This window comes from Ornithorhynchus anatinus, chromosome X5 (assembly GCF_004115215.2).
Source record: "Ornithorhynchus anatinus isolate Pmale09 chromosome X5, mOrnAna1.pri.v4, whole genome shotgun sequence".
Classification (NCBI taxonomy): domain Eukaryota; kingdom Metazoa; phylum Chordata; class Mammalia; order Monotremata; family Ornithorhynchidae; genus Ornithorhynchus; species Ornithorhynchus anatinus.
The window spans coordinates 52596967-52623595 of NC_041753.1; the positions used below are offsets into that span (position 1 = coordinate 52596967).

Genomic DNA, 26629 nt, shown 5'->3' on the forward strand with positions numbered 1-26629 from the left:
TTCTCTGGAAGCAAAACAAAAATTCTTAGGTGTTCTAAAAGTAGGAGCATCAGTTAAGCATCGACTCAATAAAGCTTTAATAATGTAACACAAGTGACAGCACTGACTGGACACATTTAACCGATAAATTTTAGTTGCCAGGAATTCCATTCTCTTGAGCCTTTTAATAGAGTGAAAAATAATGGCTTCAAAACTAATCAGCACTTAATCACAGGCTATTTGCCTGTAATAAAGGTTTCCTGAAGGGTCATACTTAAGTGACATCGGGTGGGGTGATCTTTAGGTTTCACTCTGAGGTTTGATTGAGGATCATCCCACACTTACAACCCAATGTAGAACCTGTTTTTAGGAACCAACATTATGCTCCTGTTAAACAGTAACCTATTACTGATAACTAACCTGTCTGGGACAAACCTAACAGCAGCTTCACAACTTTTCCCCCCAGAATCCAAGTTTCTCAATAAACTTTCTTCTGTCTTCTTAACCAAACAGGGATATTTCCCTTTAGGACTCCACTGCAATTCATCTTGAAAAGACAAAAAGGTATTAGATTGGCATCATGGAGTGAAGACTTCTTTTCTCCAAGATGGCATCCTCTTGCAGGCCGCCTGAATGGCTCAAAAGTCTATCCATTTGGCTCAGGAATCTGTTATCCCAATGTCTGCCTGCCTGAATCCTAGGGACTACCATGAGGTTACTAAAGACATTGGGGCGTGGGGGGGGAGAAGAGGCAGAAAAAAAACCCAATTGGCTAAATGCTCTGCTAAACTCAAGGATCCTAAAGCACACTGTGAGCTGACTGGTGCTAAGTGCTCCCAAAATATTAGTGTTGTCTGCATGGGGCAATCTCCACACCACTCTCCATTCTAGAGTGCCAACTCTAGCTTAGCAATCAGGTTTGCCCTGTGAATGAATGGGTTAAAAAATACATCTTTTCACTTGGAAAATTCCTTTCAAAAAACATGACTACACCTGGCCCTACGTGGACTCTGACACAGAATACACTACATCTGCGATGCTATCTTTGTATAGTAGATAAAAGCTGGTGTCCTTTTGCCAAAGTCACCGTTCAGACAGTTAAAAAAAACCAGAAATGAACCTAAAAGAGAATTGCTTCTCTCAGTTACAGGGACGATGAGCATGTCCACTTCAATCATTACATCATACAACAGTGTTACAGAAGTTAAGTACTTCACCATGGAACAAATCTGGTAATGGAACTACTTCTATGACTCACTTTATTAATTGCAGGCATCACCTGCTTACAGAAATGTAACCTCATGAATTGCACTATGCAATTCAGGTAGTTTTCCTTCACACACACACACCCCCTTTGTAAACTTTAAATAAATAAATCTAGTACTTATTTAGCAGCTCTGAAGACTATAAGTCCTGTAATCATTAAACAGATGGGGAGTGATATATGACTCATTTTACAGCTCAGTCAATATGTCTCAATTTCAACTAAGAATCAGAAAGGGTTTAATCTCCAGAATCACGAATTCTCAAACCTCTTTGCTGAGACTGCCAACAGGGATGCCAATAAACGGCAGTTCTGATGGCAAATATGCCAATTATGATAAAGGTGCCGGACCCCCAGGTGATACACACTGAGGAAAGACAATACAAAGGGAATCTGGGTAGAATTCCATTTTACAAAGTAAAAGTGGAAGAGCTTCGACACAAATAATAACCCCCTCCCCGAACGAATGCCCTAGGAACTCGAAGTAAGGGATCCTTATCCAAAATATGACTTCCCTTTGACTTTGGAGACAACAAAAAAATCCTAAGGCATAAACACTAATTATCTCATCTCTGCGAGCTAGGGAAATATTTCCTCTTTTCAAGTTACAAAAATCAAAGTGCAAAAGGTGTTACGAAAGTCCATCTTACACATCTTCCAGCAACAGGGCAGGGTTGCACCTTTCCCATACTGTGGAGTGTTAGAGACCTGCAAAATGCTGTCATGGAAAAAGTCCAGGAGGGGAGAAGGAAGGTGTAGAAACAATCCAGTCTCAAGTCTCAACAACAATTCTCTCCCAAGATTTTGTCTGTGTCAAGGAGAACCTGACACGGCTCTCCTGGAGCCAGGCCTGCCCTATTGGGCTTTCTTCCTCTCTCCACCGCCTTACCCACTTCTTCCCCATCCCAAATCCGTACAAACTTGCCCAGCCCCAACTTCTCCCGGAGAATGTTCCCGGAATCATCTCTGAGAGGAGAGACCGAGAAGAAGGGCCATGATGAGTCTCAGAAATGAATCTTTTTTCTTCAAGATCTCCTTGGAAGGAGATTTTAAAAAGTCCCTCAATTCAATCTCATTCGCCCTTCAATCGGGAAGATTTTCCTTATGCCTAACCCACCTATTTCCTGCTACAATTTAAATCGTGTGTCCTAAATCAAAAGGTGAATCAGTAGCAGTACTAAAAACATCCAATTTTTGTCGCCCTGGTTTGTACTAAGGCCACCAGGTCCGATGATCTCACAAGCGTTGGTGCAGAACTGCCTAAAGGCAGAGGGTTGGGTTAAGTAACAAGGATAACAACAACAACAGCAGCACTAATAACACTACTAACAACAACAACAACAACAAGAGTGTGGTGTTAGGTAAGCACTTGCTATGGGCCATACGCTATCCTAAGCACTGGGGTAGATACAACTCATTCAGAATTGAACTGTCAGTGTCCCCTTCCAGTTCTAGTGATTCTACTACTAAGTGAGAACCTCTAAGTCCACACTTGAGCGTGACTGCATGAGCATCAGTGAAGGGCTCTTTTATGGACATAATCAATGGTATTTATTGAGCATTTAGTGTGTGCAGAGCACTGTACTAACCATCTGGAAGACTACGGTAGAGTTGGTATATGGTTTCAGATTAGCACTAAGAAATCAGACATCATAATACATTTCCCCTACAGAGGACTATCATCAGACACTGCATTATCAGGTATTAAACAGTTATTATCTGTTGCCGAATTGTACTTTCCAAGCGCTTGGTACAGTGCTCTGCACACAGTAAGCGCTCAATAAATATGACTGAACGAACGAAACAGTTACTCTGCGTAGGCGCTAACTCCACGGTGCGGGGAGGAAGATGCGTGATTGCCCCCACGGACTGACAGTGAGCCTTTCGAGCACAGCAGGCAGATGTAACTAGCCCGCCCTGCCCTCCGGAAAAAGCAAGGGACGAGAGACGGAGCCAAGATGGACGGCTCCACCTCTTGCTCCCTACGAGGGGAAAAGAACTAATGATGCCACGGCCACTTTTCGGGTCCTCACCGAGGATCGGGGCTGGATGTGAGTGAGTCTTCTCGCCCTGGTCCCAAAACCCTGGGAGAAAGCAGCATCCACCCACCCCACCCTTACCCCATCTGCCCAGGGAGCTTGAGGGATCTACTGGGGATGAGACAGGGGTTGGAAATCTGGAGTTGCCACGGTGGCACGCACCCCAGGAGGCTGCACATGTGCCGTGCTGCTTTTCAGCCAGGATCCATGGGCACCAAAATGGGGACCCGGGTTGCTTCTGTGGGCGATGGTAAGCCACGGCCTTGCCCGTGGATCCTGGATGAAAACTGGCCCAGTGCGTGGGTGACCCCGGAGAGTGAGCGCGCTGCGGTGGGCTCCCAAGGTCCAATCCCCAACCCCGGTGGATCCTCTGGGATGCCCGGACACACTTTTTAAGGGTGAGGCGGGCAGATGGCTCTGCCTCGGGAGGGGGGGCGGGGGGTGTTACGGGGCAGGGTCGGGAGGAGCCGCTTACGCCCCACCCCAGCGAGGACCAGCGGTGGAGGACTGAAGGGAGTACCTTTTCCTTCCTCTTTTCCTTTTCTTTCCATCCCCTCAAAGTCCCACCCCCAAGATTGCCCCCACCCTCAAAATGAAAAGTTGGCACCCCGGGGTTACTAGTCACAATCAACACGTACACGTGAAAATAGCTATACAATGGAGCCTACTTACAAAATACACCCCACTGCCATGATACTAAATCTTCACAAGTGGAAGAGGTTTTTTTTTCCTTCCTTCATTTACTCTAATAAAAGCTCATACTATACCTTATTAAAAACATCCTTGCTAACAGCATCCACGTTCCACAGACACATTCTCTCTCGCTGGATCAGGGCCTCCTCTTTTTGTCGCCACTCTTCTTCCCTCTGCCTCAGTTCTGACACTGATGTTTGCGCTTTGGCATTTTCCTGATCCAAGGATTCAGAGTTATGTAGTACTAAACTACCAAGTTTCTGCTGAGCTTCTGCTAGATTCCATTTGCACGATAGAGAGCTCTTCACAAACTCCTTCGGTTTTTGGCAAGGCAGCTCAATATCATGGCTATACATCTGGGTGGAAAACAAAACTCTATTTGCAAGAATCAAGGGAAGCAAAGGGTCATGCACAAATAATTCCAAATTTAATTTTTTTAATTGTAATTCACAATGTTTCAGTGTTAATCAACTTATTTCTGAATGGCTATTACTCAGTCCCAAACCAGCTCCACTTCCCTTGCTTCAGTGGATGCCTGAAAAAGATAATGACGTAGATCTTCTCGTTCCACTGAAAGTAACAGAAATCAAACCACGTTTTCTCTTTCCCCCACATATGCTGAAATCAGGATCTCTGGTGTTTTCCTCCTCTACAGGGCTCTTCATTTTCAGGATCTTCTTACACTGAGGGAACACTTACACATCATCATCATCAATGGTATTTACTGAGCACTTACTGTGTGCACAGCACTGTACGAAGCAGAGTTTGGGAGAGCAGAAGGTTCATGCACGTGTTCCCTGCCTATAGCGAGTTTACACGTGTCAACAAGTGCCAGCACGATAATCACCTTCCTCTCTTTGGACCAGGAGAACGGTAATCCCTGCCCTTGGCTCTAAGAGCTTTTACCCTAAATGCCGGCATGGCAGTGGATTGTGTGTATCTCTACTTTTCCAACCAAATACCCAGGACAAGAGCTCTTACGGTTCTGCTGCTCCTTCTGTTCAGTCCTATCAAACAGGCACGCTGTCAGTGGTGAGAAAAGAGATACTGAGGGACTGACCAGAATAACTCTCTCCAATCAACTCCGAGGTAATATTCACTCACTCTAACTGGAAACCAGGAGCCAAAGTTACTCTTTTTTACTCTCACTAAAGAGCTGGAGCAACCAAATCGAAAATCCGTAAAGACGGGAAATAGAAGAGGGAGAAAAATAGAACTCCAAAACTCATTCTTTTCTCAAAGGAGGGAAAAAAGAGGGGAAAAAATGCCCTTAGGCTAACAAAACATGAAAAAAGTCAACATTTTGGACTTGTCAAACTATAGCGGAAAAAGTAAATCAAGTCAAAAAAGTCCACTTTAAATCAAACACAAAAACAGTGCTTTAGAAGGTCTTAAACACTTTATCGCATGCTAAAGTTCTTCTTCACTAAATACCTGGCTATTCCCTCGATATTCATTTGCACGATACATTTTTTCAGAGACGACTGTGAAAATTATCACAATATGTATCTCCTTTCAATCTTTGGTTTTTGTCTTTTCGAAGCACCTAAGTGTGAAAATTTCCTACAGTCATTGCCAGTGGGATGTATCAAAATGACATTACACATCAAACATCAAAAATCTATTCTGGCATTAAGCATTCACAGATGGTTACATAAATTTCCTTTTGACCTTATGTTTTTCCTCCACTTAACAGGCTGAGTCTGAGGGTTCATCATATATGAATCTTAGACTGCTTACTGGAAACTTTAACAGGGAAGTGAAATGTCTCTAAAAATGTTTATACACCGAAATAAACAACTTTCTTCCTTCTAGTGATTCCAACATATAATCTAATTTTAAAGAGTCAGAAAGAAAAACAAGCAAAGTGGGCTTGCTTTAAACATATAAACTAGATTATAATCAATCAACAAAAGATTTAAAAAAAAACACAAAACAGAAATATCTCCTTACAATAGATTCCCAAAATTGTTTCAACCAGACATGATTTCTGGGCACTTAATAAATTGAATAGAATGTCAAAATCAAAGGGTTTTTAAAAACAAATTTCCTTTTAAAGAACTGGGAATGGTTTAACCATCTCAGATTGCAGTGCTTTTGAGATAAAGGAATGCGATTTCCCCTCTATCTTCGGGTGGGATTTAGTCGCTGTACAGTCTATTCAAGGTAAATGGATAAAATCCACACTCCTGTTAGCTATTTTTAGGATTACAATTTTGCTGAGACCTTGGAAGGCCAAATGCTTTCAAGGTCTTCATACCCACTGCCCGATTCCTGGCCTGGATAGCTCTCCTAGAATATATCCAGTGTTTTCGTGGCTAGCACCTCAAATCCCAGTCAGTAAGGTTCAAAACAAAAACATCCCCAAAACCTCAGGCCAAAATATATATGTATTTGTATTTACATCTTTGAAATATATATGTATTTCTCTATCAAGATCTAAATAGTTATCCCGAATCCTCAATGCTTCCCTTGCAGGTATAAAATAGGCTATGGTTCTCAGAGAATGCAAAAATACTCTTGGTTTGTTAGTTTTGGTTTTTTTTCCAGGGTTAACAGTGACCTGACTTTTTGAGCTCAAGAAGCGTCACAGAATCTGCTAGAAATGACCATGTTTATTCTATTGATCCTAGACACGTTTTTAAAGAATTGGAATGGCATTTGTTCAGTGCTCAAAGCCTGAAATAATAAGGCCAGAATCCTCTCCTGAGTGAACTGTTCAGGAGAGGTAAATGAGTTTGTGATGTCTCCGATAAGAATTTATTAAAGATCACTAATAAGCCAAATCTGCTACTCCACAGACATGAAATAAAGCGCCTTGCTCTCAGTTCAAGGGGAAGAGCATCTGGGTTCCAGTCCCACCTCTGCAAGTCCCTAATAGACTGGGACCCCCTTCTAGACCGTGAACCCACTGTTGGGGAGGGATCGTCTCTATCTGTTGCCGAATTGTACATTCCAAGCCCTTAGTACAGTGCTCTGCACACAGTAAGCACTCAATAAATACGACTGAATGAATGAAAGTAGGGGAATGCCTATAAGGGCTCTGCTCCCTCACCGTGGTGAATGTTTCCGACCAAAGAACCCCCCTGGGGCATTCCTAGAGGTGGCCAGGTTCAGCTGGAACCCTGAAAAATAGCTGGCTAACCTAGGAGGCAACCAAGTTAACCACCTGATGGGTCATGATACTGTGGACACTTTTTAGAACAAGGCTTGGCACATTGTAAGTGCTTAACCAATATCATCATTATTATTCTGCCATAAATGGATCCTGCAACCCAGAAATTATGTCTGTGCACTTCACAATGTGCTGCACCCTTCCCTGTTTACTCGCTAACTGCACTCCGTGCCCCAGACGGAACACGTGTGAAATCGACCAGAAACGTGAATGGCGCTGTGCTAAACCACTAGCAATATAATCAATTCCTTCATGCAGGGCTTTTAAAACAAAATAATGGCACTTGTTAAGCACTTACGAGGGGTCATGTACTGTTCTAAGGGCTGGGGTGGATACAAGTTGAGCAGGTCGGATAGTTCCTGTCCCACATGAAGCTCACAATCTTAATAATGTAATAATAATGTTGGTATTTGTTAAGCGCTTACTATGTGCCGAGCACTGTTCTAAGCGCTGGGGGAGATACGGGGGTCATCAGGTTGTCCCACGTGGGGCTCACCGTCTTCATCCCCATTTTACAGATGAGGTAACTGAGGCACCGAGAAGTGAAGTGACTTGCCCACAGTCACACAGCTGGCAAGTGGCCGAGCCGGGATTCGAACCCATGATCTCTGACTCCAAAGCCCGTGCTCTTTCCACTGAGCCACGCTGCTTCTCTATCCTCCTCAATCTTGAGGAGGAAGGATGGGTACTGAATCCCCATTTCACAGTTGAGGAAATGGAGGCACGAGAAGTTAAGTGACTTGCCCAGGGTCACGGGCTGGATTAGAAGCCAGGTCCCCCGACTTCCAGGCCCGTGCTCTTTCCACGAGGCCACGCTCAGTCTCAGGACTGTGGCCTGTCCGTTGTTCTCACAGGAAGGGAGTCCACCACGAAGTACAGAACATAGCTTCTGGTGAAGAGCCCAACAAAAATCACTTTACCGTAGAAAAGTGAGGAAAGAGGGGAACCATTAAAGCCTGGTCGAGACAGGAATCTGAATTCCCCTCGTCAAGCCCCGGGGAGGCCCGCCATGGTAAGAGAGCAGCTACATAGGCAGAATGATTTGCAAAGTTTATGTTTCCCTCAAGGAGCCGATCATGTTTCATGCAGTTCTCCATAACAGACAATGCTAAGAGGAGGCAGGAAAAGGAGGAGAGACTTGAGATGGAGGCCCGGGGTAAATATTTTTGAAGGTTGTTGGGGGAGGGAAAACCGCTATAAAAATCAAAAACAGGCCTGAAATAACCTCGGCAAGAACGAAGGAGGTTTCTGAAATTCAGTCGGTCGTCCCCCCCAAAAAAAAAAAAGGTCAAAGAATCACTGCGGACGGGGCACTGCACGATTTAATGAACAAAGTGCCCGGGTGGATACCGGACGACAGACAATCCAAGACATCGATTGCGAGGCAGGAGTCGCCCGCGGCCGGAGAACACTGCGTGCATTTCCCAAGGGCGCGAGGAAAAGGGGAGATTCTCCATATTTACACGAAGTTATTCAAGGCAGAGAAACCGACTCGGTACTTGTTTTTATTTCCGCAGACTCCTGAGCAGAAAGCCGCCAACTTTCACCCTTGCAAAGAGCCCGGGGCGAGGCCTCCTGCCCCTTTCCTTGCCGGTGAGAGGGGAGTCGATCGAATGGCTTTTACTGAGCGCTTGCGGTGCGCGGAGCGCTGTGCTCGGCGCTTGGATGAGTGCGACAGTTAGCGGGCGCCACACAATAGAGTCGGGAGGCACGTTTCTCTGCCCTCAAGAAACTTCCGTTCTAGCGGGGAGAAGAAGGGCAGGCGAGGGAAAGGAGAAGCGGGGTGGGAGCGGTGGGGATCAGGGGCAACCCCACCCCACCGCTCCCGCCCCGGATAAATCAGGTCCCAAGGGTGTCGGGGGAGAAGAGCAGGGCAGGGGAAGAGGGCTCCGCCTCTCTCTCCTCACTGGGTCTCTTCCCCCCTCCCCGCCCCCCCGCCCCTCCGTGCCCAAGCCCCCGTACCTGCTGAAGAGAGAAAGCGGAGGAGCCGGCAGCCACGTCCAGCTCGTTGTCTTTCTCCCCCTCCCCCCAGTGGAGACTCCGTGCTCGTGGCGGCGAGCAAGAACGCTCCATTCCCCGCTCGGCCCAACTACCTCAGGACAGGACAAGAGGAACCGGGACCAACACCGGCTGCCACTCTAGGCTCCCGCTTCACCCAGCCTCTCCTCCGCCCAGTAAGTGGGCCGGCCCCGACCGCCGACGGAAGGGAAGCCGCCGGCTCGTTACGTCACTTCCGCCTCCCTTTGTCGCCGCGTGCACGGCGCCCCAATGTCGGTGGCGGGTGGGGTGGGGGGAAGGCCGCGGCGGCCTCGGGGCCCAATCGTAATAATAATAATGTTGCTATTTGTTAAGCGCTTACTATGTGCAGAGCGCTGTTCTAAGTGCTGGGGGAGATGATAATAATAATGTTGGCACTTGTTAAGCGCTTACTATGTGCAGAGCGCTGTTCTAAGCGCTGGGATAGACACAGGGGAATCAGATTGTGCCACGCGAGGCTCCCAGTCTTCATCCCCATTTTCCAGATGAGGGAACTGAGGCCCAGAGAAGCGAATTGACTTGCCCACGGTCCCACAGCTGCCAAGTGGCGGTGCCGGGATTCGAACCCATGACCTCCGACTCCCAAGCCCGAGCTCTTTCCACTGAGCCACGCTGCTGCTCGTAATGTTGGTATTTGGTAAGCGCTTACTATGTGCAGAGCACTGTTCTAAGCGCTGGGGTAGAGATAGGGTCATCGGGTTGTCCCACGTGAGGCTCACAGTCTTAATCCCCCTTCTACAGATGAGGTAACTGAGGCCCAGTGAAGTGACTTGCCTAAGGTCACACAGCTGCCAAGTGGCAGATCCAGGATTCGAACCCATGACCTCTGACTCCCAAGCCCGGGCTCTTTCCACTGAGCCACACTGCTTCTCTGTATGTCGCTTCTGCCCCGGCAGTTGGTTTTTTCACTTTGCTGTGGCATCCAGGGTTTGCTCCACCGCAGTCTGGCAAGCCGCTGGGTGACAGGCACCCAAAGTGGGAACGGGCATTAACGGGTGGTTCCTCCATTTTTTTTTTCCAATGCCATCTATTAAGCACTCGCTAGGCGGTGAGCACTTACCATACCACGTGTCGAGCCCTGTACTAAGCGCCGAGGTAGATGCGAGCGAATCAGGTCCGATACGGTCCGCGTCCCACAGCGGGCTCACGTTTTATGGATGAGGTCATCGAGGCACAGAGAAGTGATTTGCCCAAGGGCATTCATTCGGTAGTATTTATTGAGCGCTTACTATGTGCAGAGCACTGTACCAAGCGCTTGGAATGGACAATTCGGCAACAGATAGAGACAGTCCCTGCCCATTGACGAGCACACAGTCTAATCGGGGGAGACATACAGACAGAAACAAGACAACATAATCACGATAAATAGAATCAAGGGGATGGACCCCACATTAACAAAATAAATAGGGTAATAAAAATATATACAAATGAGCACAGTGCTGAGGGGAGGGGGGAGCAGAGGGAAAAGGGGTAGCTCAGTCTGGGAAGGCCTCTTGGAGGAGGTGAACTATCAGTAGGGCTTTGAAGAGGGGAATAGAGTTAGTTCACCCAGCAGATGAGTGGCGGGGTTGGAATTGGGACCCAGGTCTCGATGCCCGTGCCCTATCCACCAGGCCGAGAGCTCTGGGGTGGGTAATGTTGGTATTTGTTAAGCGCTTACTATGTGCAGAGCACTGTTCTAAGCGCTGGGGTAGATACAGGGTAATCAGGTTGTCCCATGTGAGGCTCACAGTTAATTCCCATTTTACAGGTAACTGAAGCAGAGAGAAGTTAAGTGACTTGCCCACAGTCACACAGCTGACAAGTGGCAGAGCCGGGATTCAAACCTATGACCTCTGATTCCCAAGCCCGGGCTCTTTCCACTGAGCCACGCTGCTTCTCAATAATAATGTTGGTATTTGTTAAGTGCTTACTATGTGCAGAGTACTGTTCTAAGCGCTGAGGTAGATACAGGGTAATCAGGTCGTCCCACGTGAGGCTCACAGTCTTAATCCCCATTTTACAGATGAGGTAACTGAGGCACAGAGAAGTGAAGTGACTTGCCCACAGTCACCCAGCTGACAAGCGGCATTGCCGGGATTCGAACCCATGACCTCTGACTCCCAAGCCTGGGCTCTTTCCACTGAGCCACGTGAGATCGGAGTCCCTCTCCCACATGGGCTCCCAGTCTAAATAGGAGGAGGGAAAACGGGTATGTAGTACCCGTTTAACAGTCGAGGAAACAGGCACAGAGAAGTTAAGTGACTTGCCCCGGGGCGGAGCCGGGTTGAGAACCCGGGTTCTCCGCCTTCCAGGCCTGCGCTCTTTCCACTAGGCCACGCTGGGGTGGGGTTCAGGGTGGTTCGACAAAATGTCCCCCACTCGTTCCTACGTCTCTCGGACTCCATGCCCCGCCGTCTCTTCCCCGAGCGAGATTGTGAGGCAAGGGCAGGCCGGGGGATGGCCGACGACCAACGTTTCCGCTGCCTGTGGCCGATGCGCTCGATTTTCTATCTCATCCTAATTTAGAACTGCAACGTGTTCTAATTTGCTTCACGCTGGCATTAGGGGCTTTAAAAAATCAGCCATCAAACAATTAGCTCATGTGAAAAACTCCCTTACGGCTGTCTTCTAGCCTTCAGAGGTAATAATAATAATTGTGGTATGTGTTAAAGTTTTTACTGTGTACCAAGCACCATATTAAGCACTGGGGTAGACACAAGGTGATAAATTCAGACAGTCCCTATCCCAGGAGGGCTCACAGTCTAGTGGGGAGGGAAAACAGATATTTAATCCCCATTTTACAGATGAGGAAATTGAGGCACAAGGAAGTGAAGTGATCTCTCCAAGGACATATGACAAGCAAATGGCAGAGCTGGAGTTAGAGGTCTTAAAGTCTAAAGACTAAAGTCTTCTAAGTCACTAGGTCATACCGTTCTTAATTAGGTATGGCAGCATAATTAAAACCTAATTAAACCTTCAAATCCTCTGTCCCCCTGCCTCCCTCATCTCTTGCCCCTAATGACGCGGACAGGTAGTTTATGGATAAAATGGAAATCATCAGGCAAGATCGCCCTTAAAGTCTCCCCTGCTCTTCTCCAGTCCCTCCCTCCTCCTGCCCCTTCTTCGACTCTCCTCTCTTTCCCAGCAGTACCTCAAGGGGAGATCTCCCTCCTCCTCTCAAAATCCCCCCCCGCCCCCACCAGCGCCTTCTACCCCAGCCCTGCACCTGGTCAAAACACTTGCCATCTTCGACTGTTCACTTTCCAGTGGCTTCTTCCCCACTGCTTTGACACATACTCACGTATCCCTTATCCTAAAAGAGAAAACCTCCCTTGACCCCACATCTCCTTCCATTTATTGCCCCCTACCACTCCTACCGTTAATCTCCAAACTCCTTGAGTGAGGTTTCTACACCCCCTGTCTCCCTCCATTTCCTCTCCTCCAATTCCCTCCTTGACCCTCTCCCTCCGGCCCCTCTCAATCTGACTTCTGCCTCCACTTAACCGAAACTACCCTCTCTAAATTCACTGATGGCCTTCTTGCCAAATCCAGTGGCCTCTACTCCATCCTCATCTTCTTTGACCTCTCAGCAGCCTTCAACATTATGGACCACCCCCTTCTTGAAATTTCCAACCTCGGTTCTCTGACACGGTCCTCTCCCGGTTTTCCTCCGAGATCTCTGACAGCTTCTCAGTCTTTCGCGGGCTTCTCTTCTGCCTCCCACCCTCCAACAAATGGGAGTCCCACAAGGCTCAGTTCTGAGTCCCTTTCTATTCTCCATCTACCCTACTCCCTTTGGAGAACTCATTCACTCTATCATCTACTATCTCTATGTATATAATTCCCAAATCTACCTCTCCAGCCCTGATCTCTCTCTTTCTCCCCAACTTGGATGCCCTGCCAATATCTCAAACTCAAAACATCCCAAACAGAACTCCTCATCTTCCCACACAAACCCTCTCCTCCCCCTGTTTTTCCCAACACTATAGGCAATGCCACTATCCTCCTACACCACTATCCTCCTTATCTCACAAGCCTTAACCTTGGCATTGTCCTCAACTCATCTCATTCAACCCACATATTTGATGTCACCAAATCCCGTCAGTTCTATTTTCGCGACATTGATAAAATCCACTCCCACCCCTCCATCCAAACCTGTACCACACTGATCCGAGCACTTATCATATCCTGCCTTGACTGGTCACGGTCATCTACCGCCCCTCAAGCCTCTCATGGAACTTTCTGACCATTGTGATCCCTTTCTCACCCATTCAAGAACTCGGGCACACGCTCAATCTCATCATCTCTAGTCTCTGTATAATCGCCAACAATGAAATTCCTCTATCTGATCACAACCTCCTCCCCACCTTCTCTCCCACACACCTACTGAAAAGCAGTGTGGTCTAGTGGAAAGAGCACGGGCTTGGAAGTCAGAGGATGTGGCTTCTAATGCCAACTCTGCCACCTGTCTGTTGTGTGACCTTGTGCGAGTCGCTGCACTTCTCTGGGCCTCAGTTACTTCGTCTGTAAAATGGGCATTAAGAGTGTGAGCCCCATATGGGACATGGACTGTGTCCAATCTGATTAACTTGTATCTACCCCAGTGTTTAGAACAGTGCTTGGCACATAGTAAGTGCTTAACGAGTACTGTAATTATTATGAATTATCATTATCCGTAATCTATTTATATTAATGTCTGTCTCCCCCTCCAGATGGTAAGCTCGCTGTGGGCAGAGAAAATGTCTATCAACTCTGTTATACTGTACTCTCCTAAGCACTTAGTATAGTGTTCTGCATACAGTAATTGCTCAATAAATACATTTGATTGATAGGTGGTTTTGTGTGATGCAGGGGTACACAGGTAGCCAGTAGATGGTTTTGAGAAGAACAGATATGTGTGCCAAGCAACATTTCAAGAAGATGATTTGAGAAGCAGCACGGCTTAACGGAAAGACCTTGGGCTTGGGAGTCAGAGGATGTGGGTTCTAATCCCGGTTCCACCACTTATCAGTGTGTGACCTTGGGCAAGCCACTTAATTTCTCTGTGCCTCAGTTACCTCATCTGTAAAATGGGGATGAAGATTGTGAGGCCCCACGAGGGACAACCTGATTACCTTGTATCTACCCCAGCGCTTACAGCAGTGCTTGGCACATAGCACTTAACAAAAACTATTATTATTATTATCCATGCATTATAACTTGGAGGGGTAGATGAAGCTGGAGGCAGGAAGCCAGCAAGGAGGCTGATATAGAGTCTAGCTGTGATAATGACTGAAACTGAGATCAGAGTACTAGGTGTTTGGGGAGGATTTGGGATGGGGGGGATCCGGGAGATACTGTATAAGAGGAAATTGGCAATTCATTCATTCAATCGTATTTATAGAGTGCTTACTCTGTGCAGAGCACTGTACTAAGCACTTGGAAAGTACACTTCAGCAACAAATATAGACAATCCCTGCCCACCACGGGCTCACAGTCTAGGAGGGGGAGACAGAAATCAAAACAAGTAAACAGGCATCAATAGCATCGATATAAATAAATAGAATTATAGATATATACACATCATTAATAAAATACATAGAATTATAAATATGTACATATATACACTCAAGTGCTGTTGGGTGGGGAGGGGGGTAGAGCAGAGGGAGTGAGTGGGGGTGATGGGGAGGGGAGGGGGAGCAGAGGAAAAGGGGGGGCTTAGTCCAGGAAGGCCTCCTGGAGGAGGTGAGCCTTCAGTAGGGTTTTGAAGTGGGGGGAAAGTGTGGTAGTTTGGCGGATTTGGGGAGGGAGGGTGTTCCAGGCCAGAGGTAGGACGTGGGCCAGGGGTCGACGGCGGGACAGGCGAGAACGAGGCACAGTGAGAAGGTTAGCACCAGAGGAGCAGAGTGGGTGGGCTGGGATGTAGAAGGAGAGAAGAGAGGTGAGATAGGAGGGGGCAAGGGGATGGAGAGCTTTGAAGCCAATAGTGAGGAGTTTTGGCAATGAGACGTGGAAGAGGAGCCAGTGAATGAAATGGAAAGAAAGAACAGAAAAATGGAAAGAAGAAAAAGAACGAAAGAAAGAGCAGTCAGAAAGGTAGGAGAACGAAATTAGTACCGTGTCAACTAAACTAAGGCCAGATAGTGTTTGGAGGAGGAAGGAGTGCTCCACAGTATCAAAAGCAACTGAGAGTTGACTGGAATGGGGGTAGAGAATAGTATCAGTAGAGGTCTGATAATTTTCAAGGGAAAAGGCTTTTATTAAGAGAGAAGTTATCCTTCAAGAAACGCCTTAGTGTCTGAGCAGTTGCAAAGTAGATTAAGTTTCTCTTTGGATATTTTAAAATGATCAAATAAAAATAGCTCATAAAAACAATGTTACATTTACAAGCCTTTTCATAATACAGGCATACAGTTTTCCCATATTTCAGGTGACTTTTCTGCCTTTTTCTCACTGTACTTCTTATTGTCCTAAATCCATCCTCTGCTCTTCCCTCTAAATAAATCCACATTCCTACTTTCTCATTAAATATTAATACATTAGCTCATTTTAGCTGCAGTTCAAAATTCCTAGATTTTTAAAAATCATAGTCTTCCTTTCTTAACTAAAGCTCCATCTTCTGATCTCTCAACTGTTTTTTGGGTTTTTTTACAGTTTGTCCTCATAGAGAAGAAACATGGTCTAGCGGGAAGATCATTGGCCTGGGAGTCAGAGCCCTGGGTTCTAATCCCAGCTCTGCCACTTGCTATTCATTCATTCAGTCGTATTTATAGAGTACTTACTGTGTACAAATCACGTACTAAGAGCTTGGGAGAGTACAATATAACAACAGGCACATTCCTGCCCACAGCTTGCCAGCTGTATGACCTAGTGCAAGGACGATTTCTGTATTCATAATTGCTAAATGTGTCTGTTGAGATAAGAAGCTGTAAACTATAAACTTCAGGAATGGCATAGAAAGAAAAAAAAGGACAGTTGCCAATAGAAAAACATGATACTGCATGCAGTGTTGGAGAAGGTATAGAGAAAGGCAACCGTGGTGATTGGGTGGGGGAGGTAAGAGGCTGGAAAAGCTATTGTAAGACAACAGACTGAAAAGATTAGGAGTCTTCATTCTGGAAAGGCCAAAACTGATTGAAGTTTACAAAATTATAAGGGTCAGGGCATGGGATTAACTGTTCACCAGTTCCCCAACAACAATCGATCTGATTTATCAATCAAATAATCCTATTTATTGAGTGCTTACTGTATGCAAAGCACTGTACTGAGCACTTGGGAAAGTACAGTATAAGCGAGCTGACAGACATGTTCCCTCTCCACAATGAGCTTATGGTCTACGGGGGAGGCAGACGTTAATATAGATAAATTATGGATATTAATTTGCTGTGCTTTGGAGCTGTGCTGTGCTCAGTGCTGTGGAACTGAAGGTGGGGTGAATAAAGAGACCGAATCCAAGTGTGAAGGCGAAGGAAGTGGGAGAAGAGGAAATGAGGGCTTAGCTGGAGAAGGCCTCTTGGAGGTCATGTGCTTTTAATAAGGCTTTAAAGGTTGGGAGAGTGATCATCTGTAGGATATGAAGGGGGAGGGAGTTCCAGGCCAGAGGCAGGATGTGTGCGAGGGGGTCTGCGGTGAAACAGACAAGATCGAGGTACAGTGAGTAGGTTGGTAATAATAATAATGTTGGTATTTGTTAAGCGCTTACTCTGTGCAGAGCACTGTTCTAAGCGCTGGGGTACAGGGTCATCAGGTTGTCCCACGTGAAGCTCACAATCTTAATGCCCATTTTACAGATGAGGTCACTGAGGCAGAGAGAATTTAAGTGACTTGCCCACAGTCACACAGCTGACAAGTGGCAGAGCCGGGATTAGGAGAGCAAAGCGTGCAGACTGGGTTGTAGTAGAATATCAGAGAGGTAAGGTAGGAGGGGACAAGCTGATTGAGTGCTTTAAAGCCAATGATAAGAAATTTCAGTTTGATGAGGAGGTAGATGGACAACCACCGGGGGTTCTTGAGGAATGGGGAAACAGGACCTGAATGGTTTTGTAGAAAAATGATCTGGGCAACAGAGTGAAGTATGACCTGAAGCAGGGAGAGACAGGAGGCAGGGAGATCGGCAAGGAGGCGGATACAGTAATCAGGGCAGAACAGGATAAATGTTTGGTGTAACGTGATAGCAGTTTGAAGAGGAAAGGGTGGATTTTTAGCAGTGTCGTGAAGGTTGAACTGACCTTCACAACTTGCAGATGTGGGAACTGAGGCTCAGCGGGACATGGAGGATCAGGGATTAGAAACAAGGTCCTCTGACTCCCAGGCCCATGCTTTTTCCACTAGGCCGTGCTGCTTCCCAAGTACAATACAACAGATTTGGTTGACATGTTCCTTGCCCACAAGGAGCTTACCATCTAGAGGGGCACAGACATTAAAATAAATGACATATATATATATATATATACATAAGTGCTGAGGGTGGGGTAAATGCCAAGTGCTAAAAGGGTACAGATCCAAGTACATAGGTGATAGTAGGAGAAATGAAGGCTTAGGTGAGGCCTCTTGGACGTGGGTAGAATTGTGGTCTTGTGATCTATCGTATTTAAGGGTGTGTGTGTGTGTGTGTGTGTGTGTGTAAGGAGTGTTGGAGTTCCAGGCCAGAGGAAATATGTGGGCAAGTGTTCAGCAGCTTGATAGATGAGATCAAGGTACAGTGAGTAGTTTGGCGTTAGAGGAACGTAGTGTCTGGGCTGGACTGTAGTGAGAAATCATCGCTTTAAGGTAGGAGGGGGCGAACTGTCCAAGTGCTTTAAAGTCTCCCCTCTCTCATTCAACCCACATATTCAATCCTTCACTAAATCCTGTCAGTTTGATCTTCACAACATCGCTAAAATCCACCCTTTCCTCTCCATCCAAACTGCCATCACATTAATCCAATAATTTATCCTATCCCGTCGTGATTACTGAATCGGCCTCCTCGCTGACCTCCCTGCCTCCTGTCTCTTCCCACTCCAGTCCATATTTCACTCTGCTGCTAGGATCATTTTTCTACAAAAAGGTTCAGGCCACGTCTCTCTACTCCTCGAGAACCCCCCATGATTGCCCATCCACCGCCACATCAAACAGAAACTCCTCACCATTGGCTTTTAAAGCGCTCAATCACCTTGCCCCCTCCTATCTCACCTCGCTATTCTCCTACTACAACACAGCCTGCTCACTGTACCTCAATCTCGTCTATCTAGCCACTGACCTCTCGTCCACATCCTGCCTCTGGCGTTGAATGCCCTCCCTCCTCATATCTAACAATTACGCTCTCCAGTTTCATAGCCTTATTGAAGGCACATCTCCTCCAAGAGACCTTCCCTGACTCAACCCTCTTTTCCTTTTCTCCAACTCCCTTCTGTGTCACCCTGACTTGCTCCCTTTATTCACCCCCACCCAACCCACGGTACATATATACATATCTGTAATTTATTTATATTAACCTCCGTCTCCCCCTCTAGACTGTAAGCTCATTGTGGTCAGGCAATGTGTCTTTTATTATATTTTAGTCTTCCAAGCACTTAGTACAGTACTTAGTACAGTAAGCTCTTAATAAATATCGCTGACTGACTGATGTTAAGGAGTTTCTGTTTGATGCGGAGGTGGATGGGCAACCACTGGATGTTCCTGAGCAATGAGATGTGGATTAAATGGTTTTTTTTGAAAAATGATCTCAAAGCATAAGTAAGGACTGGAGTGGGGAGAGTGAGGAGGCAGAGGGATCAGAGAGGAAGCTGATGCAGTAGTCAAGGGGAATACGATAAGTGCCTGAATCAACATAGTAGCAGTTTGAATGGAGAGGAAAGGAAGAATTTTAGCAACATTGTCAAGGTTGAAGGCACAGAATCTGTTGACACACTGAATGTGTGGGTTGAATGAGAGAGATGTGTCAAGGCTGATGAGTAAGCGCTTAACAAATGCCATCATTATTATGAAAAGAGGGATATTTTAATGACATGCCTCTAACCATCAGGATGGATGTCAGGAAGGGCAACCAGTTTCCAGTTCATCCAAGCATTTTTTGGTGCCACCGTCAGGGACAGAACGTAAGACTGGATTGACTTCATAGTGTGGTATAACGCCAAAATAGGATGTCTTGTATTTTAAAATTCTAACCACCAGCAGTTGTGCTCAGTCTTCCTCTGCTCTCTCTTTTCTGGATATTGGTGCTAAACGTCCCAGTCTTTTCATCGCACACCCTGTAAACTAAAGATTCTGTAATGATGGGTAAAGGCAGAGTTGGTTTAAGAAAATGAAGACAACTGCTCACTCAACTCCACTCAGCTTAACCGTTCCTCACCCGAAGCCTCCCCTCCGGCCCCTACCCCAATCCCCCATCCTTGGCCAAGCCATCGGAGGGACATGGAGGTTGAAAAAACCCAAAAAAGCAAAACTTGCAAAGCAAAAGACCAAAAGGCCCTACTTTTCTCACTCTTCTCGTGCTGCTTTAGATCTGGGTCTCTTTGTTTAGCTTTAGAATGATTAACGAAAGGGGTGAATAGACCGAGATGGCCATTTTGGTGGCCAGTGAGGACAAAATTCTTGATGTAAATACGTATGCATGTGCTGTGTGTAATAGAGAAGCAGTGTGGCTTAGTGGATAGAACAGAGGTCTGGGAGTCAGAAGGACCTGGGTTCTAATCCTGGCTGTGCCACGTGTCTGTTGGTCAAGTCACTTAACTTCTCTGATCCTCAGTTACCTCATCTGTAAAATGGAGATTAAGAGTGTGAGAGCCCCATGTGAGACAGAGACTGCATCTAACCTGAGGAAGTTGAATCTACCTCAGTGCTTTGAACGGTGCTTGGCACATAGTAAGTGCTTAACAATACTTTCCCTTACTGTGATGGGGCAGGCGCCCAAGTCTTTTCCCAGCCGAGATCCTGGCAAATTTCCCTGTGCCTTTCCCAGTCAATAATAACCATAATTATTATTATTCATTATTATCTGGGATTTTGGATCACACAAGGAAGGCTTCATGGAGGAATTGACTGTGGTTTGGGGCAGGCCCCAGTTCCTTCTCTGACTTCCCAGTCATTGTCTGTCTTGGTTTGTAGAGTTACATCTTTTTTTTATGGTATTTGTTAAGCGCTTACTGTGTGTCAAGCACTGTTCTAAGCTCTAGGGTAGATACAAGGGTAGTAGCCACGCTGGAGAAGCAGCGTGGCTCAGTGGAAAGAGCATGGGCTTTGGAGTCAGGGCTCATGAGTTCGAATCCCAGCTCTGCCACTTGTCGGCTGGGTGACTGTGGGCAAGTCACTTAACTTCTCTGGGCCTCAGTTCCCTCATCTGTATAATGGGGATTAAGTCTGTGAGCCCCACGTGGGACAATCTGATTCCCCTATGTCTACCCCAGCGCTTAGAACAGTGCTCGGCACATAGTAAGCGCTTAACAAATACCAACATTATTATACAAGTTAATCAGGGCAGACACAGTTCCACATGGTGTTCACAGTCGAAGTAGGAGGGAGAACTGGTATTGAATCCCTATTTTCCAGTTGAGGAAACTGAGGCACAGAGAAGTTAAATGACTTGCCCAAGGTCACCCAGCAGGCAGGTGGTGGAGTGGGATTCGAACCCAGGTCCTCTGACTTCCAGGCCATGCTGAAGTCACAAGCAATCTGATGCCAACTACTTACTGTACCTCGATCTCATCTATCTCACTGCTGACCTTTTTTTTTTTTAAATGGTACTCTTTAAGCACCTACTCTGTGCCAGGCATCATTCTAGGTGCTGCAGTAGAGGCAAGCTAGTCGGGTTGGACAAAGGTTATGTCCCACACGGGGCTCACAGTTTTAATCCCCATTTTCCAGATGAAGTAACTGAGGCCCAGAGCAGTGAAGTGACTTGCCCCAGGTCACACAGGTCCCTCTGACTCCCAGACCCACGCTCTATCCACCGGTCAATGCCGCTTCTTTACGTCTGGCCCTCACCCTCTCATGTCCTGCCTTTGGCTTGGAAGGCCCTCCCTTTTTGTATTCCCACAGACAATGACTCTCCCCACCTTCAAAGTCGTGTTGAAGGCTCATCTCTTCCAAGAGGCCTTCCCTAAGCCCCCATTTCCTCTTTTCCCACTACCTTCTGCGTCGTCGCTCTGACTTGCACCCTCTATTCACCCCTCCCAGCACCACCCCCGCCAAGCTCCACAGCACTCATGTACATATCTGTAATTCGTTTATTTATATTAATGTCTGTTTGCCCCTCAAGACTGTAAGCTTGTTGTGGGCAGGGAATGTGTCTGTTATACTGTGGTGTTGTACTCTCCCAAGCACTTAGTACATGCCCTGCACACAGTAAGTGCTCAATAAATACAATTTATTAACCAAGGCTTGTCTGTTGTTCTTGACAGAAGACTCCACCGTGAAGTACAGAACGTAGCTTAGTTTCTAGTGAAGAGGGGCCCACCAAAAATTATCATAGAAAAGCAAGGAAAGAGTAGACCGACTAAAGCCCGGATGAGACAGGAATCTGAATCCCTTCGTCAATCCTCAGAGATGCCCACCATGGCATAATACATAGGCAGAATGATTTGCAAGTCTCTAAATAATAATAATAATGGTATCTGTTAAGCGCTTACTATGCGCCAGGCACCGTACTAAGCGCCGGGGTGGATAAATGCAAATTGGATTGGACACAGTCCCTGCCCCAAGTGGGACTCTCAGTCTCAATCCCCATTTTACAGATGAGGTAACTGAGGCCCAGAGAAGTGAAGTGAGTCGCCCAAGGTCACACAGCAGACAAGTGGCAGAGCCGGGATTAGAACCCATGACCTTCTGACTCCCAGGCCCGGGCTCTATCCACTACGCCCTGCTGCTTCTCGCTACACCATAAATGTTTCATGCAGTTCTCCGCAACAGACAATGCTAAGAGGAGGTAAGAAAACACTTGAGGTGGAGGCTAGGGGTAGATATTTTTGAAAGTTATTAGGGGAGGGAAAACTGCTATAAAAATCAAATACAGGCCTGAAATAACCTAGGCAAGAACGAAAGAGAGTTTCTGAAATTCAGTCGGTGATCAGAAAAAGGTCAAGGAATCACTCTGGATGGTATTAAACTAACAAAGGACTCGGATGGATGCTGGAGGACAGAAGATCAAAGAAGTCAATCGTTAGGCGATGCCTGGGGAAAAAGAATATTGCGTACATTTCATAAAGGCACAAGGAAAAAAAGGGAGATTCTTCATATTTATCCAAAGTTATTCAAATGAGGCAAGTATTTAACTGCAGAAAAACCAGCTCGGTACATTTCCCCTCACTGAATATATTTCTGCAGACTACTGAGCAGGAGGCCATCAACTTTCACCCCGTCAGAGAGCCGAGGAGAGCCATCTTGCCCGTTTCCTTGTTGGTTAGAGGGGAGTCGATCAGTGGTATTTATTAAGCACTTGCTGTGGGCGGAGGACTGTACTGAGTGCTTGGAAGAGTACAATAGTTAGCAGGCACAGTAAAGACAATGGAGTTGGTAGACATGTTTCTCTGACCTCAAGAAATTTACAATCTAGTGGAGAGAAGGAAGGTAGCTAAAGGGCTTCTTCTCCTCATTGGGTCTCCTCCCCTTTCCCCCTTAGATCCTCAAGTCCTCAACCTGTCCAGTAAAAACTCCACCCTAAGCACCCCCTGCCAGGAGCATCCATATACGATAGCAGAAGATATCACCATCCACTGTGACATGGTGATCATGCATTTCAGCATTGTGACTTTTCGATATCAAGCTGTGAAGGCCCCTCTTTTACATCTATTTTACAGTAGACTTTCCCTGACTCTTCCGTCACTGTTGACAGCACCACCATCCTCCCTGCCTCACTAGCTCCTAACCTTGGCATTATCCTCAGCTCTTCTCTCTCTCATTCAACCCACGTCACCAAATCCCGTGGGTTTAACCTTCACGAGATCGCGAAAACGCACCCTTTCCTCTCCATATACTGCTACCTCGCTAATCTAAGCATTTATCCTAGCCGGCCTCGACTACCGCGCCAGCTTCCTTTGCGGACCTCCCTGCCCACGGTCACACAGCTGGAAAGTGGCGGAGTCAGGATTCGAACCCACGCCCTCTGACTCCCAAGCCCGTGCTCTTTCCACTGAGCCATACTAACTACGGGTGGGAAATAGACACAATCCTTGTCCCTCTGGGGGCTCACAATCTAATAATAAAAAGGAGTTTATTAAAAAAATAAAAAGGAGTTTAAAAAGGGCTCCCTGACTGAGCCCTCCCTTTCCCTGTGCCCCTCCTCCCCTCCCCATTCCTACTCCCTCTGCTCTATCCCCTTCCCCTCCCCACAGCACTTGTGTATATTTGTATATATTATTACTCTATTTTATTAAAGATGTGTATATATCTATGATTCTATGTATCTATTTTGATGGTATTGATGCCTGCTTGTTTCATTCTTGCTGTCTCCCCCTTTTAGACTGGGAGCCTGTTGTTGGGCAGGGATTGTCTCTGTTGCCGAATTGTACCTTCCAAGCACTTTGTGCTCTGCACAAAGCAAGTGATCAATAAATACGATTGAATGAATGAATGAGTTACCAACAGATACATAGGAAGAGATGAAACAAAAACATTAGGAAAACATAAAGACAAAAACAAAGATCGGTAGGGTACTGTGACCAGAAGAGCAGAATTTCAAGCATTTCATGGCTCAGTGGCCGCCACAGCCTTCCTTAGTTTTTGTGTTTATTAATAATAATAATAATAATAACTGTGGTATTTATTAAGCATTTACTATGTGCCGTATGAAGCAGCAGCATGGCCTAATGGAAAGAGCACACGGGCCTGGGAGTCGGAGGACCTGGGTTCTAATTCTGGCTCTGCCAATTGCTTGCTGTGTGACCTTGGGCAAGTCACTTAACTTCTCCATGCCTCAGTTTCCTCAACTGTAAAATGGGGATTAAATCCTACTCCCTCCAATTTAGACTGTGAGCCCCATGTGGGACAGGGACTGTATCTAACCTGTGGAACCTGAATTCACCCCAGCCCTCAGAACAGTGCTTGACACATAGGAAGTGCTTAACAAATATACTACTACTATGACTAATAAAGCACTGTACTAAGCACTGGGGTAGATACAAGATAATCAGGTCCCAGCTGAGGCTCGCAGATTAAGTAGGAGGGAGAACAGGTATTGAATCCCCGTCATGCAACCTGTTGTTTTGTTTTATAGTGTTCATTAAGTGCTTCCTATGTTCCCGGCACTGTTCTAAGCGCTGGGGTAGCTACAAGCTAATCAGGTGGGACACAGTCCCTGACCCACAAGGGGCTCGCGGTCGTAATCCCCACGTCACAGATGAGACCACTGAAGCACCTCACAGGTAAGGTGACTTGCCCAAGGCCACACGGCAGACAAGTAGCAGAGTGGGGATCAGAACCCAGGTCCCGGACTCTATCCCCTGGGCCACGCTACTTCTCAAGGAAGCTTCTTGAGAAGCAGCGTGGCTCAGCGGAAAGATCCCGGGCTTGGGAGTCAGAGGTCATGGGTTCGAATCCCTGCTCTGCCACTTGTCAGCTGTGTGACTGTGGATGAGTCTCTTCGCTTCTCTGTGCCTCGGTTCCCTCATCTGTAAAATGGGGATTAACTGTGAGCCTCACGTGGGGCAACCGGATTACCCTGCATCTACCCCAGCGTTTAGAACAGTGCTCTGCACATAGTAAGCGCTCAACAAATATTCATTCATTCAATAGTATTTATTGAGCGCTTACTATTGTTCTTGTCTGTCCGTCTCCCCCGATTAGACTGTAAACCCGTCAAAGGGCAGGGAGTGTCTCTATCTGTTACCGATTTGTACATTCCAAGCGCTTAGTACAGTGCTCTGCATATAGTAAGCGCTCAATAAATACCACTGAATGAATGAATGTGCAGAGCACTGTACTTGTACTTGTATCCCTCCCAGCGCTCGGAACAGTGGAAGGGCTTAACGAATGCCATTACTTTTGGGGCGGCAGTCCCCGCTGAAGCGGTAATGCGGGAAAGAACGGACTGAAACTGGGGAAAACGAGGGAGCCACCTCCCAACCCGCGCGACCGCCACGCGCCCCCACCGCCACGTACGGCACGCGCTGGTTACCCGCCTGGTAACCGGAGTTCTGCGTATGACGTCGGCACGCGCACGCTACCTGTCGTCCGTTGGGGAAAGCTTTCTCCGCCACGCGCCAACAGACCTCATTTGGCGCGTGACGCAGGCACGCGCACGCCAGCCCTTGCGTTGGCAAGGTTTCCATAGCAACATAACGCTTTCCCGCCTCGGGCGTTGGAGATTTGGGAGGGGGGCGGGGGGAGGGGAGATCCAGTCACGCAAGGGATTAGTCGCTCGGAGAGGGAGGAGCTGAGGAGCCATCCCGGGTCGAGCTGAGGGGATACCCCGCTTCCTGCTTCTCGTTAACCCTCACCCCAACTCTTGCCTGAAGGAACGATGCCGCTGAAGTTATCGGTGGAGTTAGAGATTAGAGCGGTAAGGACAACCGACTTATCGCTTTCTTCCGCAGGCGGTGCCTCTGCCCTATCACTTCTTTCACTGCCCTCACCATCTACATTTTGGGGGTTTTTTTTTGGTTTTTTTTTTTTTAATGGTACTCGTTAAGCACTTACTACGTGTCAGGACCTGGGGTGGACACAAGCTAATCACGTCCCACTTGGGGCTCGCAATCTAAGTAGGGGGGAGAACAGGTATTGAATCCCCATTTTACTGCTGAGGTAACTGAGGCCCGATAAAGTGAAATGATTTGCCTCGGGTCACGCAGCAGGCAAGGGACAGGGCCGGGATGGGAACCCAGGTCCTCTGACTTCCGGGCCTGGACCTTTTCCGTTAGACCAGGCGGTATCTCTCAGGTTCCGGTCATACTTTCTTCTCTCTCCCTGTCTGAAACCTTTTCCTCAACCTCTGCCCCAATAATCCCACATCCTGGCCTCCGAATCTCTTCCTCCTCCTCTCAGAAGTTGTTTCATTCCCTGCTCTTAGACTGCTCCTCTAAACGTCGTAACCTTGGCTGGAGTCCATAGACGGTGTGATCTCTTTTCATTAAATAAAACTTTTCTTTCAAATATTAGTGACTAGTTTAGGTGTTTACTGAACAACTTCTGCCCCCCCCCCCCCCCCCCCCCCCTCAGCTTACATTGCCAGTTTTGTTTTTCCGTTTCGGCTCTTGGCCTCCTGATATTAAGGAATTGGTACATCTCCTTCCCCACTGCTTGGCTCTTTGCTGCTTTAGTTCGTTTCAATTCTTCTCTTGCCTTTCTTGCCTGAGAGTCTGCATTTCTAAATATGTCGTGGTTTAGTGGAAAGAGCACGGGTTTGGGAGTCAGAGGTCGTGGGTTCTAATCCCCGCTCCGCCACTTGTCCGGTGTGACCTTGGGCAAATCACTTCACTTCTCTGTGCCTCAGTTACCTCATCTGTAAAAAAATGGGGATTAAAAAATGTGAGCCCCACGTGGGACAATCTGATTACCCTGTATCTACCCCAG

General features: G+C 47.0%; 2 protein-coding genes across 6 annotated transcripts in view; one reads left to right on the forward strand and one right to left on the reverse strand.

Annotated features, from left to right (window-relative positions):
* The window catches only part of CDC37L1 (cell division cycle 37 like 1), a 30249-nt gene extending 20926 nt beyond the window's left edge, over nt 1-9323 (reverse strand). For 2 of the 3 annotated variants that reach the window (XM_007655589.3, XM_007655588.3), the window contains exons 1-2: nt 9113-9323; nt 4050-4331 (exon numbers count right to left, since the gene is read on the reverse strand). In XM_007655589.3, the coding sequence (XP_007653779.1) occupies nt 4050-4331; nt 9113-9223 (393 nt within the window). In that variant the 5' untranslated portion in view covers nt 9224-9323. Of the gene's footprint in view, nt 1-4049; nt 4332-5409; nt 5522-9112 lie in introns of all 3 variants that reach the window. The other variant, XM_029055054.2, reaches the window with a different exon arrangement.
* A 15975-nt stretch (nt 9324-25298) lies between these two features.
* SPATA6L (spermatogenesis associated 6 like) overlaps nt 25299-26629 on the forward strand; it is a 39120-nt gene continuing 37789 nt past the window's right edge. Inside the window, exon 1 of one of the 3 annotated variants that reach the window (XM_029055851.2) lies at nt 25299-25619. In XM_029055851.2, coding sequence (XP_028911684.1) covers nt 25581-25619 — 39 coding nt within the window. In that variant the 5' untranslated portion in view covers nt 25299-25580. The remainder of the gene's footprint in view (nt 25620-26629) is intronic. The other 2 variants (XM_029055853.2, XM_029055852.2) reach the window with 2 other exon arrangements.